The 19,151-nt window shown below is 30.9% G+C and overlaps 1 protein-coding gene across 2 annotated transcripts; it reads left to right on the top strand.

The window, feature by feature from the left end:
• Nucleotides 1-2,181: 2,181 nt before the first annotated feature.
• LOC106463395 (magnesium transporter NIPA2-like) lies at nt 2,182-19,059 on the top strand. Of its 2 annotated transcripts, XM_013923417.2 has the most exons (7): nt 2,182-2,486; nt 3,530-3,651; nt 7,096-7,361; nt 9,624-9,680; nt 12,180-12,270; nt 13,612-13,772; nt 18,027-19,059. In XM_013923417.2, the coding sequence occupies exons 3-7, from the start codon at nt 7,100-7,102 to the stop codon at nt 18,725-18,727; spliced, it is 1,272 nt and encodes a 423-aa protein (XP_013778871.1). In that variant the 5' UTR covers nt 2,182-2,486; nt 3,530-3,651; nt 7,096-7,099; the 3' UTR covers nt 18,728-19,059. The 2 variants fall into 2 exon arrangements, with proteins under 2 accessions (XP_013778871.1, XP_022246582.1); XM_022390874.1 differs by lacking the exon at nt 9,624-9,680.
• Nucleotides 19,060-19,151: the final 92 nt, after the last annotated feature.

The raw sequence follows: 19,151 nt of genomic DNA, 5'->3' as shown, positions 1-19,151 counted from the left end.
TTTCTAATTATGTCATATAACTTAAAAATAACGTTTTAAATACCGAAAGAAGATGAAGCACCCAAAACCAATAAACCTAAGATTTATTATAAAAATTCTTTGACAAAGTTCAAACCCAATAATCATTTTCAAGTACCATCATTAGTTAAGACTATTGGCAATACGTTTAGGTGAAAGAAAGAAGAAAATATGTTGTAATCAAAAAAGTAATAATAAAACTGAAAAACATCACGCGAATGTTCAAAGTATTATATCCATACTTACGACAACAATATCAGGTCATAGTTTTCTTACTAAACAACACAGACGAATGGAGCGTTACCATAAGACAACTGGATTTTATATATATTAAAAGATTTAGCTGTAGTATTACAATAGCATTATCTTTGTGTTAGCCAAACGAATATAAAATCTGGCATGGTTTTACTAATTTATTTGGATTATATCTAATCTATTTCAGAAAACAAGTTGTATTGTAAACAAACAGGTTAAGAAACCTCCGAGATTAGAAGCACTGGTCACTGTTTGTAAAGCAATTGAGTTAATTTCTATCATCAGTATAAGATATTGGCTTACAATTCCCCTTCCCCATTCCCTTTGGAACCTTTATTCTGTCTTTTAGGTAACGAATTAATGGTGGAAGAATTCACTTAATATGTAATATGGCTGTACTGGCTGACTGATAAGCTCATTGCCAGAGTCCAGCACATTCAGAGGTTTTGCTAAAATATTCAAAGTGCTTTTGAAGTTATATTTCTAGACGTTAGCTAGACTGAGAACAAATATATTTTTACAGTTCAGTGGTGAATACATTCACCGCTAATGCTGGGAAATATGGCAGGTATGATACATCCTGTAATGATACTTCTTCGTAGAAAAGGTTGAGTAATAACCTGATTGGTAGCGATATTTAATCTTATACTGTTTGCTGAACTTCTAACTTATCGCAGATTGAGTTGACTTTAAATTTACAATCCTGAATTTTGCTATATGTTTCTATGACTCTTGTGAACTGTAGCAATAGTAATAGGAGGTCTAGTGTAAACTATCTATGGACCTGAAGATCTACTACTCAATGAGTCGTGGATATGTCAGCAATAATAAAAAACATTATGAGCAACGACTGTATTCCAGAATCACGGCAATTGTTGATGCATCTTCTGAATGACTGTTATAGCAATTGTTGATGTTATTAAATGAATGTTGTTGTTTTCTTAATGCAACAGTTAAGCCTTATAAATATTTATAAATTTATTATATGTTGAGAACAAAAAGCTCATTTTTGTTTGTTTCTTGTTTTTAGTGAAAAGCTACACAGTGCGATATCTACGATATGTCTATCGCAAGGAATCGAACCTTGGATTTTAGCGATGTAGGTCCAGAAACTAATCTGTGACCTATCAGCAGGGACAGAGCACATCTCAGTAGTTAGCGTTTCGGACTATGGAAATGTAGTCCAATGTTCGCGTCCCGTTACCACAAAAAAATTGGGGACTGCACTTTGAGGGCGTGGGGGCGTTATACGGGTGACGATCAAATCCCACTGTTGGGTCAGACAAGAGTAACCCAGGAGTTGGCGAAGGCTGCTGTTGACTAGCTGCATTCCCTCTCTCCTATCACTTTGCAATTGGGGACGGCTAGCGCATAAAGTCTATGAACAGCTCTGCGCGGCTCGGCATGGCCAGGTGGTTAGGGTACTCGACTCGTAATCTGCGGGTCGCAGGTTCAAGTCCATGTCCCACCAAACATGCTCGCCTTTTCAACCGTGGGGGCATTAAAATGTGACGGTAACTATTTGTTGATTAGCTGCTTTCTCTCTAGTATTACACTGCTAAATTAGAGACAGCTAGCGCATATAGCCCTCTTGTAGCTTTGCGCGAATATCTGAAAACAAACAAACCCAATATATATATAGTCCATAACACAAACTGTTCCTGAAATTTATCAATAAATATTAATGATATAAATAAATGTTATAAAGCTATAACAAATTCTCCATAATTTGAGGGAACATAGTATAGTGTTTTCAAATGTTTACATCTTCTGATAAGAAAAATATCATTCAATTTGCTGTTTTCAAAAAAAAATATTTATAAAGTACACATTCTTATAAAACTCCATAGATGACGCTACATACGTGTGTACCACTTGTGGCATGTTAATATATTAGTAACGGCAGGATCTGTTGAAATATCGTGTATTGATTTTTTTTTTTGGTTCCGTCTATGTTCGCTCAAGAACTTTAAATACGAAGAAAAGTAATATTGGTTTTCCGTGTCTGGCGTTATATTTTTGATTTAAAGTCAGTTTTTATGAAATATGTGTATTGCTTTTTTACTTCAAAATAATCGAGGATCACGAGCTTATGAGTTGTCAATAGAACAAACATCATCTGATCAAGAGTGTTAAGACTTGTATATCGATATTATAAATTGCGTTAAAACTAACACTAACAGTTAAACTTATCTAAACTACTGTGATTTAGTGTGAGTATATTATATTTGAATTTTATGAAATGTGACAGCTACTGAGTATTAAGGCTTTTAATTGAAAAGGAAACGTACTTTTGACTATTCTGTGCAAGTCCAATTAAAATAATTTTTAATTTAAATAATATATTCACAGCAGCACATTTTCTGAGCAGCGACGTTCTTGCCCAATGTTATTGTTATACGGTGTAAAGCCTAAGTTTAGAATTACAAAGTACGTCATTCGTCTTTGTTAACCATAGGGATAAAAACCAAACGTGAAAATTCTTAAACACTATATAGTAATAGTATGAGCACTTGCATTTATGAGGAAAGAAAATCTATAAGTTCTCTTTCATTCTATTGTAACATAATACAAAAGTTGTTTATGACTGTGGAAAAGGATTTTAATTCATATACTAACTCCATGACAATACTGAACTTAAACATTTCATAATATTAAAAATTAATTAGGAGTTGGAAATATGTAATGCACTTGAGTCTCATCATATTGTGTTTCAGCTTGTCTTGTAAGTTTTGAAGTTGTGATGACCATTAGACTGTGTTATTATTGAAACCATATATGGGTATATGCTTTTCATTATTATTAGTAAATCTTACCTAGGCAGATTATTATTGTATCAGTAACACAAAATATCAACTGAATAAAAATTTTCATTGAAATCAAAATTGTCTTAAGAAGAATATTACTTACACAATAGTTATGCCAAAACTTGTGATTCCAATGGTATATCACGGTCTAATTACTGGACTACCATCAAACTTGTAAATGTCCTATAGTTATGTTACAGTATCTTGCTTCATTTATTTCTTTGTTTTTTAAGAAACTTTTTTCGTCATTATCGTATATTATGTGGAGTAATCACAAAAAGTGATGTACAATTTTGAAATTAAGACTTGCATGTAAGATTAACATTAAAAAACCTTGCTGAGAATCACTGGAAGAACTGTTAACAGTTGTTCAGGGACATAAGGTTTTCAATTTTTGATGACACCATTGTGTGCATATGTTTGTTCAAAACAATTTTCCTTTACTTTAGCTGATGCTAACCAGTACCATAATGTGGATGTGCCTTTGGAGCTGTACTTGTAATAAATAATTAGTAACCTGGATTTTGAACTTTGAATTTTGTTTATCTGTTTTATCATTCACCTAATCTAGGTAAGTGAGAAAAATATGAGCATTGATTAGTGTCACATAAAATAAGTGATTAATTGAAATTATGATTAAATTGATTAATGTCACAAAAATGATATTCTAGTATTTCCAATGGTTTTAGATTACTCCAGCTATTCAGTAATCAAAATTAAGCCCAAAATGATTATGAAAATAAACAACTTATCATAATTAGTGTTTCCGATTATTGCTGTTTCATATTATTTCAACTATCCAATAGTCAACATATTGCCCTTATGATTTTTATTATTATTATTTTCAATTAATTTCAGTTTGTTCATTTTAATCACTTAGTGTAACAATTCACAAAAATAATCAAATTACGATTTCCAATTGTTATTATTTTTGACTGTTCTATCTATTCAAGTAATTGAAGTATTGCCATTATGTTTGTTTGTAAGCACAAAGTTTCATAAAGGACTGTTATTGGTTTGCTCACCACAGGTATTGAAACCCAAGTTGTACCATTATAAGTTGTTTTTTGGTTATTTAAGCCATCTTCATAGAATAATCAATTAGTTGAATGTACAGTAATATAGTAACGAGCCCAGTGACTAATTTCGTTAGTTGCCCAGCTGTAGATTGACAAATACATTTACTTATAATTTTAATTTTCAAAATTGGTTTGGACAGTTATATTGATATATTATAAAGGTCTATGCTTAATATGTGTGTTAGCTTGTGTGTGTGTGTGTGTGTGTGTGTAATTAGAAACCTTTATTGGCTAAATTTCCTTCTTTCACCTTGCTTTTTCTTAGTTGTAGGTAGAAACATTTATTATTATAACTAATTTGTTAAATATTTTAGGTGATTTGGTGTGTGTTGACCATATACTTTGTGGGCTAAACAGCTTGCTGTCATTTTCCCCTTTCATTTGTATGCATTATGAATAACATAATTTTATAACTCTGTAATATTTGACCCCATTATCTTTCAGCAAACATGTATCAAAGTGGCTATAAACTTGTCGTAAGCAGTGAAATGGCAATATATACTTCAAGTATTTTTAAAGCTTTTACAATTGTGCTCTAAAGCAGATTGCTTATTTGAAGGAAGAAGTAATTTTATAAAAAATAACTCAAAATACTTTCTTATATAGAAGCATCGGACTGGTTTATCAAAATCTTCCAAATGATAAATCACATGATCCTACTTTCTTATCCATATTTTTTTTTTAAGCTCCTTCATTGTGTACATGTAACATTCTAGTGGTATCAGCATATCAGTTAACATATCTGGATTTCTGTAAACTAAATAAACTAGACAAGGTTTAACAACTGTCCATATAATATATCTAGCCAGTAGTTGTACATTAACCATCAGCTTAATGTTGTTTCATTTGGCATAACTTTTACATCTAATACACTTTTGCATCAAGAAAGACACAATACAACCTGTTAGATTAAGCTTGTACCATGTACTCATGCATGTACTCTTTGTTTTGATCTTCCTAATGCCCCTAGCTTTGTCATTACAAAAACTCAAAGTAAACTATAAGTTCCTTATATGAATTTGGAAAAATAAATTACTTTCAGGTAGGTTTTCCTTGCGTTAACTTACTTTTCTTTAACTCAATTAAGTTATTAGTTTATATATATATATATATATATAATGTGGAGACCTAAAGTTACATTGACTACACACATCAAAAAGAATAACTTTAGGGAAATTACTAAGAAATTAACTCTGTACTACCACCATTGACTTCTCTATAAAATCATTAACTTTAATTTCAAACCAACATCCTTGAGTACATTTGTTGATTTAAAGTCAGTGCTAGTATAAACTAATCAAATTATTGTTTGTTTTATTGCTCATATTAAGTACCAATTGCAAGTCTGAGTAGTATAATTAGATTGCTAATTTTGCAGTAGAATGTCTGCTATAATTTCACCATCTTGTTTTTGTAGATTGTACTGACTGCTCTGATTCACATATGTGCTGCCTGATCACCAGCTCATGATGGATTACATCCACCTCCCCATTTGTAATAGAATTTAAAATGCTGTTGTAGAGGCTAAAGAGAGGTCATAAGCACCAATGAGTATATATGTATCTTGGTATACAACAAATATTGAGTACTTAAATGTGTCTTCATCTACAATTTTTGGTTCTGCATCATCAGAGTTAACCCTGATTGTAACTTCCCTGAGAGCTTATTTCTGTAGGCATTGAGTAAGTGGTTAAAGTAGATCTCCTTTAGTCTAACAATCAGACTGATTGTCAGTTACAATTCTTCTTCAAGGGTACAACAAGCAATAGCTCATGATTAATTATCAACTGCCTTACAAACGAGCTGCTTGATAATACAATTTTAGTCATGTTTCTTTTGATTGTAAACTCTGTAGTTATGAAGGCTGGACTAATCTGATGTAATTAATTAACAGATCATCTTCTCAACACAAATATACAAATCAATTCACATAGCACTCTCATTTAATTGATAGTTTTGTTGACTGAGATCTCTGCTGCACAGACAGAAAACCACTTGACATTCATGAGCTCTGCTATTGTCTACATTAGTGAAGCCAATTTGTAATGTACACATGTACCTAACACCTGCCTCAAAATGTGTTTAATACCAGCAACCGGTTTAAAAGTATATAACAGTATTAGAACACTAAAATTAATGCATTTTTTACATTTTTCATGCATGTGAGTCCTAGTTTTCATGCATTATTTTGTGCATAAAATATTTGAGGTCCCAAGTTAACAAGAACCCTGTACTTTCTATATTAATATACAAAAAATGTGTGTTTTAAAGCTGCAAAAAAGATAGTGAAAAATATGTGGAACATGTCTGTTTTTCATATTCAGTAGAATATTAAGCATCAGGATAAGGAAAAATAAATTAAGAACATATTTTGTCATAATAAATACCTGTATGTCCATCATGGGTAAGTTCCCAAAACCTAAAATAACTCAGAAACATTTCATTCCAGCCAGTTTATGATAAGGCAAACCAAACAAATCTTTTACTTCCATATTTTTTATGTATACATTTACATTGTTGGTACATGTTGGGTCAAGAGTTATCTTTACAATGGGAAAACAGTTATGAAGCCATAGATATGAAATTTTTACAGTGGTTGTTATGCAGTCTTGTATCCTTTTAGATGATAAATATGCTAAAGGTATATGTATAGCAACCAACTATGTGACAAACAGCATAAGTAAGCTTTCAGAGACATGCACTTTTTTTTTAATGTCAGTCATATAGCCAAACCTACTTGTCAGTGATCCATGAAAAGTACATTTAGTAGATTTTCTTTAAGAGAAGTCCTATGTCATAAGCCTTCCATCTTTGCCATTACTAAAACAGTTTCTTGTTGCTCTTTCTTTATTATCAAATATTTTCTGTCTTCATCCTATGATTCAAAACACTCCACTATTTAAAATGTAGAACTTTCATAAACTTTTATTTTTTAGACTGATGGAGAACAACTTCACAAGCTTAATGTGGATGACCATTGCCAATAAAACTAAGTCTGATTCCTTTACAAAGCATTCTCGAGTTACTCGAGAGGCAAATGATGATGTTGGAGCTCAGTTTAATCTTAATGATTCTAAAGTTAGACAGGGCTTCTACATTGGACTTTCACTGGCAATCAGTTCTAGTGTATTTATTGGATCTAGTTTTATTATAAAGAAGAAAGGACTTATCAAAATTAGTCGAATGGGACAGACTCGAGCAGGTAAGTTTAAGATATTATTTAATTAAGTATTTTCTTATAGGTAAAAATTAACTTATTATATCTTGACATTTAGTACAAGTTCATTTGAATTTTATTACTAGATATCATTACCATAAAATGAGGTGCATTCAGAAGATTTGTGAATGTTTTTTATTGTCCATAAATTTTATTTTTCATCCATTTATTACAATGTCTTGTACAGATATTCTATGGGTTCCAACAAAAAATGTTAAAGTTTTATCCATTTCAGGATATTATAATTTGAGATAATTACAGTGGAATTAAGTCGTGGGGTGGATTTACAAGGAATTAGCAAGAGTTATTGAAACAGTTTTTATGAGGCAAAATTGGATACCTTGTGCCTTCTTAAAAAAAATGTAGAACCTACCTTTCAGAGATCTTTATAAGTGATTGATAACCATCAGTGATTGAAGATGTCAGTATTTGAACAGATAAACAACTGTCCACTTTTAGAAGTTTCATTGCTGAGGGTCCACATTGAACTGAGAAATCTTGCTTCTCAGCTTAAGGATTTTCAAAAAGTTAAAAGATTATATAATATTATTATTTTAACCACAGTATGTTTGCCAGATCTATTGCTCATTAAGCTTTTCACTCAGTCCAAAGCTCATTGGGCTGGCTGGGACACATCACATATAAGCCATTTGTTACAACAATAATTGTTATGGTATGAATGCCTTTTTCCAAGCTGGCAAAGCATAATTATAATTAATCATAATCATCATAAAACATTAATATTAGACCTATTATATTTTTAACATTACATTTCTTATTTACACCCTTGGGGATGTTCAAGAATTATAAAAGTGTATAGTGATAGTATTTCAACCACAATATGTTCACCATATCCTTTGCTGACGATGCCTTTCACTCAATCAAAAGCTCATCAGGTGGCTGTGATACAATAAAACAAACGTAGTAGTGGTCATAACATTATTTATGAGACATTTGTTACAACAACAAGTGTTATGGTATGAAGTAGATAAAGAATGTAATATTAAAAATATAACAGAAATAATATTAATGTCTTATGACAAGTATAATTAATCACATTCTTTTGTTCTGGGAATCTGTGACATTAGTTTGTTCATGAATCATCATAGTGCCAGGAGGTATGTTGTCCTGTTCTATTGTCCTGAAGGTTATTGAAGTAAGCATTAACCATTTTGGGTCCAATTTCAAATTGAAAAATTATTTTACTTTTATAAAATTTATCAAACAGAGAAGGGTGTTGCTAAGCTGCTATTTTCATATTATTCATAAGACTAGACCTGAAAAGAAAAATCCAAGTCACAAAAATCTTACAAGAATTGTTTATTGCATGAAAAATTACAACTTTTGTAATTTCTTGGTGCTTCTTGTCTGAATTCACTCAGATTTACAGTGCTTTTACTGATGATATACGTAGGTGACAAATATATTTTCACTCTTGACACATATGTTTATGAATTTGAAGTATCACAATAATTACTGCTTTAACTGTTCATGTAGTATCTGACATGCTCTAGTACAGAATAGTAATATTTGTAGTGTTGTTCATTTAGGATCCTGTGGAAAATATATTTGTTTATAGGGTTTAATTATAAAGGATGATGAACACGTATGTTTCTAGCATGCAGTGTGCATAGGATTGATCTAATAAACACCAGCATGTATAATGTTTGGCATGTATAGAGTTCGGTAATTAACTAGATTAATCAATTACATTTGAGCATTGATTACATCGATTAAAGTCAGTAAAATAATCGATCAATCAAAATAATGGTTCCTGATTATTATTTTTTAATTATTCCAACTATCTGAATGATCAAAATATTGCCATTATAATTGCTCATTATTATTTTCTCTTAATCCAAGAATGTTTAGCTTAAATGATTAGTGGTATGACTTATTAGAATAGCCAACTAACCAAAATTAATGTTTCTAATTATTTATTTTTTCAATTATTCAAATTATCCAAGTCTCATGTGAGAATAATTGATCACATGAATGTAATCCATTAGCAAAGCCCATTAAATGCCCAGCTCGTTTTTTTATATATATCAGTGTTGATAATACACATATTGTGTGTAGGATTGTGGTAGAGAACACTTGATTATATTTTAAATGTTAGAACATTATTAAATATTTTATTATTAATTTTTTTCCAGACATTTATGCTGATATTTTTAATTAGGTATTAATATTGCACTGTTTTAATATATAATACAAAATTTTTAAAAACATGCATATTTTTTTCAGGTTTCGGGGGGTATGGTTATCTGAAAGAATGGTTGTGGTGGGCTGGATTTCTTTCAAGTGAGTGAATAACTTTCAAAAACCCAAAAAAATTATTAGCCCTGATAATTGCCCAGTTTGGCATGTTACTTTTATTTTAATATACTAAAATACAATAACATAAAAAATTTCTACTTATTTCATCCATAAGGTATATAGGTTTCAACAAAGGCCTTATATTGGTTTAACTTAAAATAATTGTTAAATCACTGTCATTTCTAAGGGACAAATTTTGATGATTAGGTATCACAATGATAATTTTATAGAACTTGTTTTGAAATGTAACTATGTCACATTTATGTAACACAGTGGCTCTCTCACTATGGGGTTCTACCTCCAGGATGGGGGTTAGGGATGCAGAATATTAGCAAGGGGGATGTGAAAAGGTTCACGAAAGAAAAAAATGATCACACATGTCTTCACCTGCCTTTTTAAAGTAAAGCACAACTTACTACTGGCACCTCCTGGCATGTTAGAACTTTTAGATAGCACTGTATATCTGACTGGTGCTTTTTTAGTGTGCATATTAGTGACTGAACTCCTTTTCCATCTGGTGTTGTAAAGCATTTATCTAGCCTAGATGAAACTGCTCTGCTTGAAGAAATTGTCACATCCTTCTCACTAATATGTAAGCAGTACCTGACATATCATTTACATTACTGTATACTTACACGCATGTCTGATTTTAATAGTTAGTGCTAGTGTGGCATGTTGTATTTTTTTATTTTTGCTGTAATATGTATTTTTGTGTGTATGAGTTGGAGTGTCAAGTGCCTCAGATAAAAGAAAGGGGAACACATAATGGGACTATAAAAATATCTGTTATTCATATAACTGTTTTTAAAATAGGTTTGTGATTGGCAAGTTACATGTTACTCACTTTCATTATCTAAAATGAACTGGTAAAATTTAAGATAATTATCTGAGAGCATAAATTGCTATGTTTTACTGAGAAAACTTGTCCATAAATACTAATTTTTACTCTCATGTTATATGTTTTCTTCATGTTTGTGAGTGAAAAAAATTACTGCTACCACTTTGGTTTTTCATAATTTATCCTCAGGAAGGGACACCTAACAAATATTGAAGGATGACTGGATAACATTTGTTCACATTAGTTGCCTTTTCCAGCCTTTATTTCCAGCTGAGCAATGAATGATGTCATACTGACCCTTCGTTTTTCCTCCTAATTTTGTGATTGGTCAGAATTCAGACTTATTTGCTTAAAGTACATCTTGCATTGAGTATTAGAAAGTAAGATTGTTGTCAACATTCAACAGGGACCAAAGGTTTTTAGTAAAAATAATATTTTACCCCTGCTAAAATAGAACAGCTAAACACCACTTGTTGCCAGGTGACAATACAAAACAATCCACACATATGTATACAATGCTGAACTAATGTTTATTCTGAATGAGTATTGTGATAATTACAGTATATTTACATTTTTCTCTGGATAATAAAATGCCAACTAATATTAGAACTAAATAACAAGTATAGTTCAAAGACAAAACACTCCCAACATTACTGTGGATTTTAGTTGCCTTGGGCAAAATATCCTGTCCAGAATTTTCTATCTTCTGAATTAATATATTCTTTAACTTGTTATTGAGCTAGAATTTTTTTTCATCAGACTTCTTTGAAACTAAATGAAAAAGAAATTATACTTGAATAAAAGTGTAGTTTGTTTTTTCATGATAAAAGTCAATGTGCATCTACCTACAGCATATTTGTACTTGAGAAGTTTGAGTTTGAATACAAATACAGAGAAATGTCTTTTTTTAAATATGTTTGAAGACTAAATAACACTTAATAGTGCTGAGTGACAAAAAGTTTCAGTTATATTGAACTTGAAATGCAGCAGTGAAAGGGTTGTGTTTAAATAAACTGGAATTAAAACTAAGAAGTTATTAAGTAAGTACATGGATGATAAAGATTCTCCTTATTTATGAAAATACAGCCGGTTAGGAATTTATATAGCTTTTAGTTTCATGTTTTATACTGTAGCTCATGTAATAACATATTACATAATCTACACATAAACTTTAACAGCTTAAAGTTAAAAATCCAAAATATCATTTATTCATTATCCCTTAAAAGTAGGATTTCTGACGTCTCCTGCTTATCTTTTTGTTACTCTTTTATTTTTTGCTGCAGGGTATATGAATTGGACTTTTAGTTATTTGTTTTTTAACCATTTTAGCATGTTTTGCCCAGGTATGTTTGTCTATAATTTTGAAATACAAATTTTCTTTCTTCAAAATGTGTATTTCTTTGAGTATCAATTGTGCATGTGAAGTAGATGTTTGCACACATTTTCAGAAATAATAATTGATAATAAGTTATGCATTAATATATTTATATTATATATTTCAAAAGGATTGAAGGCTGCAAGAGCCTTCTCATGGGTATCATTGTTCTAAAAAACTCCTCAGCTTTTAAAGGTTACTATGTAGCTGTAGTTTTTTTTATTATAAATCATGATAATTTACATTTATTTTCACAATTTTATTTTTCCAGTGGCAATTGGAGAAGGTGCCAATTTCGCTGCTTATGCCTTTGCGCCAGCAACTCTGGTGACTCCACTTGGTGTCTTGAGTGTTTTGGTCAGGTAATATTAATTTGGTAGATCAGGAATAAGGCTTGTTTTAAAGACTAACTAAATTGTGTAAAAAATTTTATTACAAATTTCCAAGTGTAATTGTATGTGAAATTATGTTTTTCACTCAGCAGAATTTTCACAACTAAAACAGTTAGGAGGGTTCATTGGCTTTTCTAGATGCCAGTGGTTATGAGCTATGGCTGCCAAATTCGTATTTTACTTTGCCTATTGGACTGTAAAACAAATTAACAATTAAAAATTGGTATATCTCAAGTAGCAAACTATTTAATTCTAGAAAAACAATATTGTGAAATTTATAGGTTATTGTCAAAAACTTGTATACCAGTATTTGGAAAGACTATTTAGTTAAATATGTGCTATGTTTAGCTAATTAAAAGATTTTAAAACTAGTTTAACTTAATTAGATACTATTATTTAAGTAAAAAAAATACACATTTTTTATGTATATGGGAACCTGCTCAGTATTATGAAAATAATATTTACAAAGTAGTATGCAAATCACTCAAACCATCAAAATACTGCTCTAATGCTAGTAGAATGGCTAATGTAATTTTAAGACGTGTTTACAGAAATCGATTATAATTCAAAAGAAGTAATTATCTCTATGCAAACCATTAGTTGACTTCACTTGGAATGTTGTGTACAGTTATTTAAGAAAGGATATTGACTTAATGAAAAGAGTGAGAAGAGGGCTACTAGGATGATGGTAGGGATGGAAAAGCTATCTTATGAGGATAGGTGAAGATCTCCTAACTTATTTTCTCTTGAGAAAAGAAGGGTAAGGGGTGATCCTGTTGAAGTTCACAAATGTAATCAGGTTATCACTAGGTTAAAGGCCTCTGATTTATTTATGCTGTATTCCAAAGATAATGGGATGAGAGGACACAAGTTTAATAAGATTTGAACAAAGACAAGGCTGGACTCCAGAGTGGAAACAGTTTTTTTTTTCAAATGAGTTGATTGATTAGCTTATTGAATGGGATGCCACCAATGCCTTACATGAGTTAAAGAGCCTTACAAAATCATGGATGGATTTAATTTTTACTCATCCATACGTGTCTGTATAAATTGTTTTCGTACTTTTATTTCAGTAATAATTAGTGATATTGAAGTATGTAATTCTCTGTGACAGAAATGTAATGATTTCTACATGTATTGAGAAAGACTGTATAGGTGCATAGCAAAAGTGGAAAGATTAGTAAAAATTCACTTTGTTTGCTGTTTTGTTTATCAAAATATTGGTAAGTAGTTTTTTTTGTGGGATAATGAAATTTAATGTTGTTGAGCATCAGTATACTTCTTAACAGTAGCTTTGGCTTTCTTTCATAGTGCAGTCCTTTCTTCAAGACTTTTGGGAGAGAGACTTAATCTCCTTGGTAAAGTTGGCTGTTTACTGTGTATCCTTGGGTCCACAGTTGTGATCTTGCATGCTCCCAAGGAAGGTAGTGTGTCCAGTATAGAAGAACTTGGAGATATGTTGCTGCAGCCGGGTAAATATAGCATTACATTTTTGACCCAAAAATCTATAGTAGAGCTATTTATAGAACAACTTGGAGATATGTTGCTGCAGCCAGGTAAATATAGCATTACATTTTTGACCCAAAAATCTATAGTAGAGCTATTTATAGAACAACTTGGAGATATGTTGCTGCAGCCAGGTAAATATAGTATTACATTTTTGACCCAAAAATCTATAGTAGAGCTATTTATAAAGAGTTTATATTATAACTGGAATTATACTGAATTAACTAAACACAGCTACTCATGCAGAAACAACAGTTTAATTGACATTTTAATGAATTAGTCAAATATTGCTATTCTCATAGACTATTGTTTCAACCAGCTTTATGATGAAGTATCATGAACCACAATAGTGGTTCATGATAGGGATTGCAAGGAATTGCACAAAATCTAAATAGAAAATTTGTGCAAAAAAGCACCTTTAAACATTAAAGATTCAATTTAAACAACACTTTAAAACCTTTACTATTGATTGCTAAGGCTGTACACACATAAAATTGTACAGAAAAGCACACATGTTAGACTTATAAGGAAAAGAAAATTCACTCAAAATAGCTCATTTGTAATTCTTATTATTGTTCTTTTACCACTCTACAACAAAAATGACTTGGTGTATTGCACCCAAACCTTTTGTAAAATAGTAAATAAGGTACTGCAAAGGATTTAAGGGTATTGAAAAGTTGACTTATTTCTTCTATATTTTATATAAGCTAAAAACATCATAATTATAATGTAAATGTAGTTATCATTACCAGTTGAAGTTAGTGTTCTTACAAATATCTGGTGTTCTTTTAAAAAGCTTAAGTGCAGAGTGAAACAGGAATTACCAGCCAATATTAGATGAACATTAGATGACTGTAACGTGTAGATACTCTATTCTTTGTACACTATACAATTGGTAGCTTTAGGGAGCCAACCCCCTATATTATGTATGAAGAGAAGAAGTAAAAAAGAAAAAATCAATACACATAATATTAAATTTTGTTACAGACATTTGTAAGAATAATTACTTTAAAAGACGCAAAAGTTTATTTGAAGTGACTTTTTAGATTAATATGTTTTATTTGAAAAGGCTGATTTTCTACTGGTAAAATTTTATAAGCACTTAGTAGTTGTCGTTGTAGTATATGTCTATATTTGCCCATTGCTATGCATTATATATAGAGAATTTGGTTATACAGAAACTATAAATGCTCACTATATTCTCAAATAAATATTCATGACAATCTCCAGCTCCAGCTTAACATTTAACATTTTGAACTAATGAGATCAAATAGTCAATAACTAAGTAATCCTTTGCCCAAAGTTGAGCATAAAAAAGCCAGAAAAGATAAATAATAAATTGGGAATTTAAAAACTTACAAATAAGGATCATAAAAAAAGTAAGGAAAAAAAGGCTGGAGATACTGTAGACATTACTTACTCAAACTACAAATTCCTATTTTGACTCCACCAAATGTAATTCTATGTAAAAACATGGAGCCAAAATAGGGGTTTGTAGTTTGAGTAAATAATGTCTACAGTATCTCAAGCCTTTTTTTTCCTTAATTGTTTTATGATCCCTATTTGCAGATTTTTAAATTCCCAATTTTTTATTTATCTTGTTAAATATAGGTATCCGTACAGAGGTTACAGTTTCATTGGTACTATGATGAGTAACTCATCTATAGCTGTTCTTATAGAGATGCTATTTGTTTAGCCAGATCGTTACGAATCAATCAACCATAGATGTTTATATATAACTATTACACTTAAACCAGTATTGTGATATATTACTCAAACATAAGCATTTTGATAAATCAAATGCAGGTAATTGCTCAGAGATAATAGTTTAAGTAAATTATGAATAATTGAAACAAGGTATTTGTATGTAGATTGCAATTTTTATGATGAAGTAGTCAGACATAATTTGGATGACAGCATAATGTAGTGTAATTCTTGAGCAGTCATCTAATTAGTAATTCTTACTTTCGTTTACACTTACTTAATTTTTAAACTCCAACAGATTTAAATGAATAAAATCATTTTTGTGAAAGAATCATGGTAGAGCCTCAAAAATGCAAATTTTGGAGGTCTTCAGGTTTACTAAGCTGACTTGCTTGAAAATTGAAATCATTCAAAACAATAATCTAAATTGAGATTTTGGAAATTGTAGCTTCCATATGATGGTAAGCGGAACTGGGTAGGGTTCTAAAAACTAAATCCATGGACATGTAAGGACAAAATAAGTTTCTACATATATATTCTTGAACTTTCTTATCATATTGGAGGATTGAGAGTTTTTTAATGGGCTGCACGCATTTACATACTGGTTGACACAAACATGTAAATGATAATTTAAAACAATATTCTACTAATGGATTTGGAGAATTTTGCAGTTTTACCTCCCATACGGGGATTAAGTAAGTTTTGTGGAACTATTAGGATTGACTGCAAACACAACTTACAACATCCTTTGCATCATTGTTTCTCATGATTTTGTATGGATAACATATTAGTTTAATTACAATGAAGTCAAAGAAATTATATAAACTGATCATTTCTCAACAACCAAACAAAATAGGTTTAGTTGCATTCACAAATAAGTTAATGACAGGGACACCAGGTTTAAGTTTAAAAGTTTAAATGGATTAATATTAGTCTCTGTACTTAGTTTCTTCAGAATTCTTTTACTCTGCAGTATGAAGCTGTTACTAATTTATTTTCATATTTTTAAATAAAATAATTTAATGATAGTTTTGCAAATTGATATTCACTGTAAATTTAATCTATACCTCTTAGAAATTAAACCATGTAAGTTATTCAGAGACAACTAAAACAGGTTAAGCTTTTGGGACAGCAAGAATGTACTTTGAAATTTACATAAATTGCTTGAGTTATTATTATTTAGTTAGCTTCTCTATTTTATACCTGTATTTACCTGTCCTTCAAATTTCTACAGTACTTCAATTATTTATCATTTCTTACATTCACAATAGCTCTTTGAATAGTTTCAGTAACTATACTGGAAACATTGTGTTGAAACACATATCAAATGCTTACAGTAGAAAATATTGGCTTTATTGTATCGCTTTTCACATACCAGATTTGTATCTTTAATTTCATATAATTAGACTTGTAATTAAACACAAATATAAACTGATTTACTAATAACATCATGCAAAAACATTTAAGCACTCTTATTTTTTTTAAATGTGCAGATTTACTTTCAACATACTACACATTGATTTTACTTTGGCATTGCAAGGAAGCATATGGTTGCAGTTGCATAGCTAAGTCAGTTTTAATGTTACATTTTTGATCATTTTATGTGTTGGTCCAGTATAGCACTTTGCAAAAGCATAGGTAAACTGATATACAATTTAGGATTTTATATCTAACTGTAATGATATTATTATTTTTAAATTTCTCATAATTTGTTCTTTCTCTACCAGCTAATACAAGCCTTATAGATTGAGTTGGTTTACTATGACATGTGTGTATGGGGGGTTATACAGGAGGATGTAACAGTTGCTTTGTCTACAAATTTATCGCTTGCCATATAAAATTTATTTTTCTCAATTAGAGAAGAAACATCTAATGCACAGTCCTCTAGAACAGATTACAGATATTCCTAAAGTAGCCCCCAGTGGCACGGCGGTATGTCTACGGACTTGTACTGTTAGAAATCGGGTTTTGATACCCGTGGTGGGCAGAGCACAGATAGCCCTTTATGTAGCTTTGTGCTTAATAACAAACAACAACAATATTCCTAGAGTAGGTTTGCGTGAAATTCAAAACATACAAACCTCTAGAACAGTAATTCTCGACTACCAGTCTGCTCTAGAACACAAGTACCTTTCAGTAGTGTTAGATTTTATTTTGTTTTGGTTAGAATTTTGAAGTTTAATTGCCTCTTTAATATGTGTGTAAACTAAAGATAATTTAAACGTGCAATTATATCATATATTTCACTGCTACCGAATCTAATTGGATTGGTATATTTTCTTGATGAGCATTGTAATAGTTCTGACCGATGTAATTAATAATTGATGGCTTCAAGTAACAGACATATAATTGACTCAGTTCTTATTAGATTAGAAGTGTAAAAAATTTAGGATTATTTATTCAACATTTTAAGTAGTGTTGTTTTAAATGTTATTTTTCTATGTAGTGTTTTATTGTTAGTTTTTCATTGAATATGAGAAAAGTAAAATTTCAAATAAACTTGTTTTTTATTTCAGGGTTCATCATATATGTAATATTTGTGGTGGTAGTTAGTATTGCAATGATCTGTTACTGTGTCCCAAGGTATGGCAGTTCAAATGTAATTGTCCATATCATCATCTGTTCTGTAATTGGATCACTTTCAGTCATGGGTTGTAAGGGGTTGGGTCTTGCTCTTCGTGAAACTTTTGCAGGAACAAATGAATTTACAAAATGGGTAACCTGGATTTGTGTCTTCTCTGTGATCTTTTGTGTAGCTGTACAGATGAATTACCTGAATAAAGCTCTAGATCTCTTTAACACATCTGTTGTTACTCCTATCTATTATGTATTCTTTACTTCCTTTGTGATTCTTGCTTCGGCTATCTTGTTTCGAGAGTGGGGGAAAATGAGTGCCCAAGATATCCTGGGTACTTTTGCTGGTTTTTTTACTATCATCTGTGCTATTTTTCTCCTGAATGGTTTCAAAGATTGGGATATTTCTCTTGCGAGTCTCAACTCTCTGCTCCAACATCGGGAAGGGCCACCAGTCACCATATCTGGGGAGGCAACTAGCCCCACCACCCTACTTCTTGGTAACCACTCACCAAACACCAAAGATGAACTTCGGCGAACAGCATCAAGCTCTAGCTTGACTGCATCTGGTAATAACTATCACTCTACAACCTCCTTAGCTGTTGGAAGTATAACAAGCTCAATGTTTGAAGACAGACAATAAAGCTTTTATAATAAGCTGTTGGAACTCTTTCTTTCTCTTTAGAATATACTATTGAATGTAGAGCATAGATATTTTTTGCTGCAATATATTTGAACTTGCAGAATTTGTCAACTGTAAACATATCTAGATAATTTTATAAAATTCCATACACATGCTTCTATGTGTAAGTTGAAATTGAAAACAACCCAAAATATATATACTTTGATGACAATGGGAATTTTAGATAAGTCATAGAAATATGATGGGGACAAATGGTCTTTTAAATTGATTTTACTCTGACGTTAGAAAACAACCCAAAATATATATACTTTGATGAGAATGGGAATTTTAGATAAGTCATAGAAATATGATGGGGACAAATAGTCTTTTAAATTGATTTTACTCAGACGTTAGAAAACAACCCAAAATATATATACTTTGATGA

Source organism: Limulus polyphemus, unplaced genomic scaffold (genome assembly GCF_000517525.1).
Source record: "Limulus polyphemus unplaced genomic scaffold, Limulus_polyphemus-2.1.2 Scaffold1396, whole genome shotgun sequence".
Taxonomy (NCBI): Eukaryota; Metazoa; Arthropoda; class Merostomata; order Xiphosura; family Limulidae; genus Limulus; species Limulus polyphemus.
Note: the sequence above shows the minus strand (reverse complement) of the source record. Positions and strands in the feature narration are given on the sequence as shown.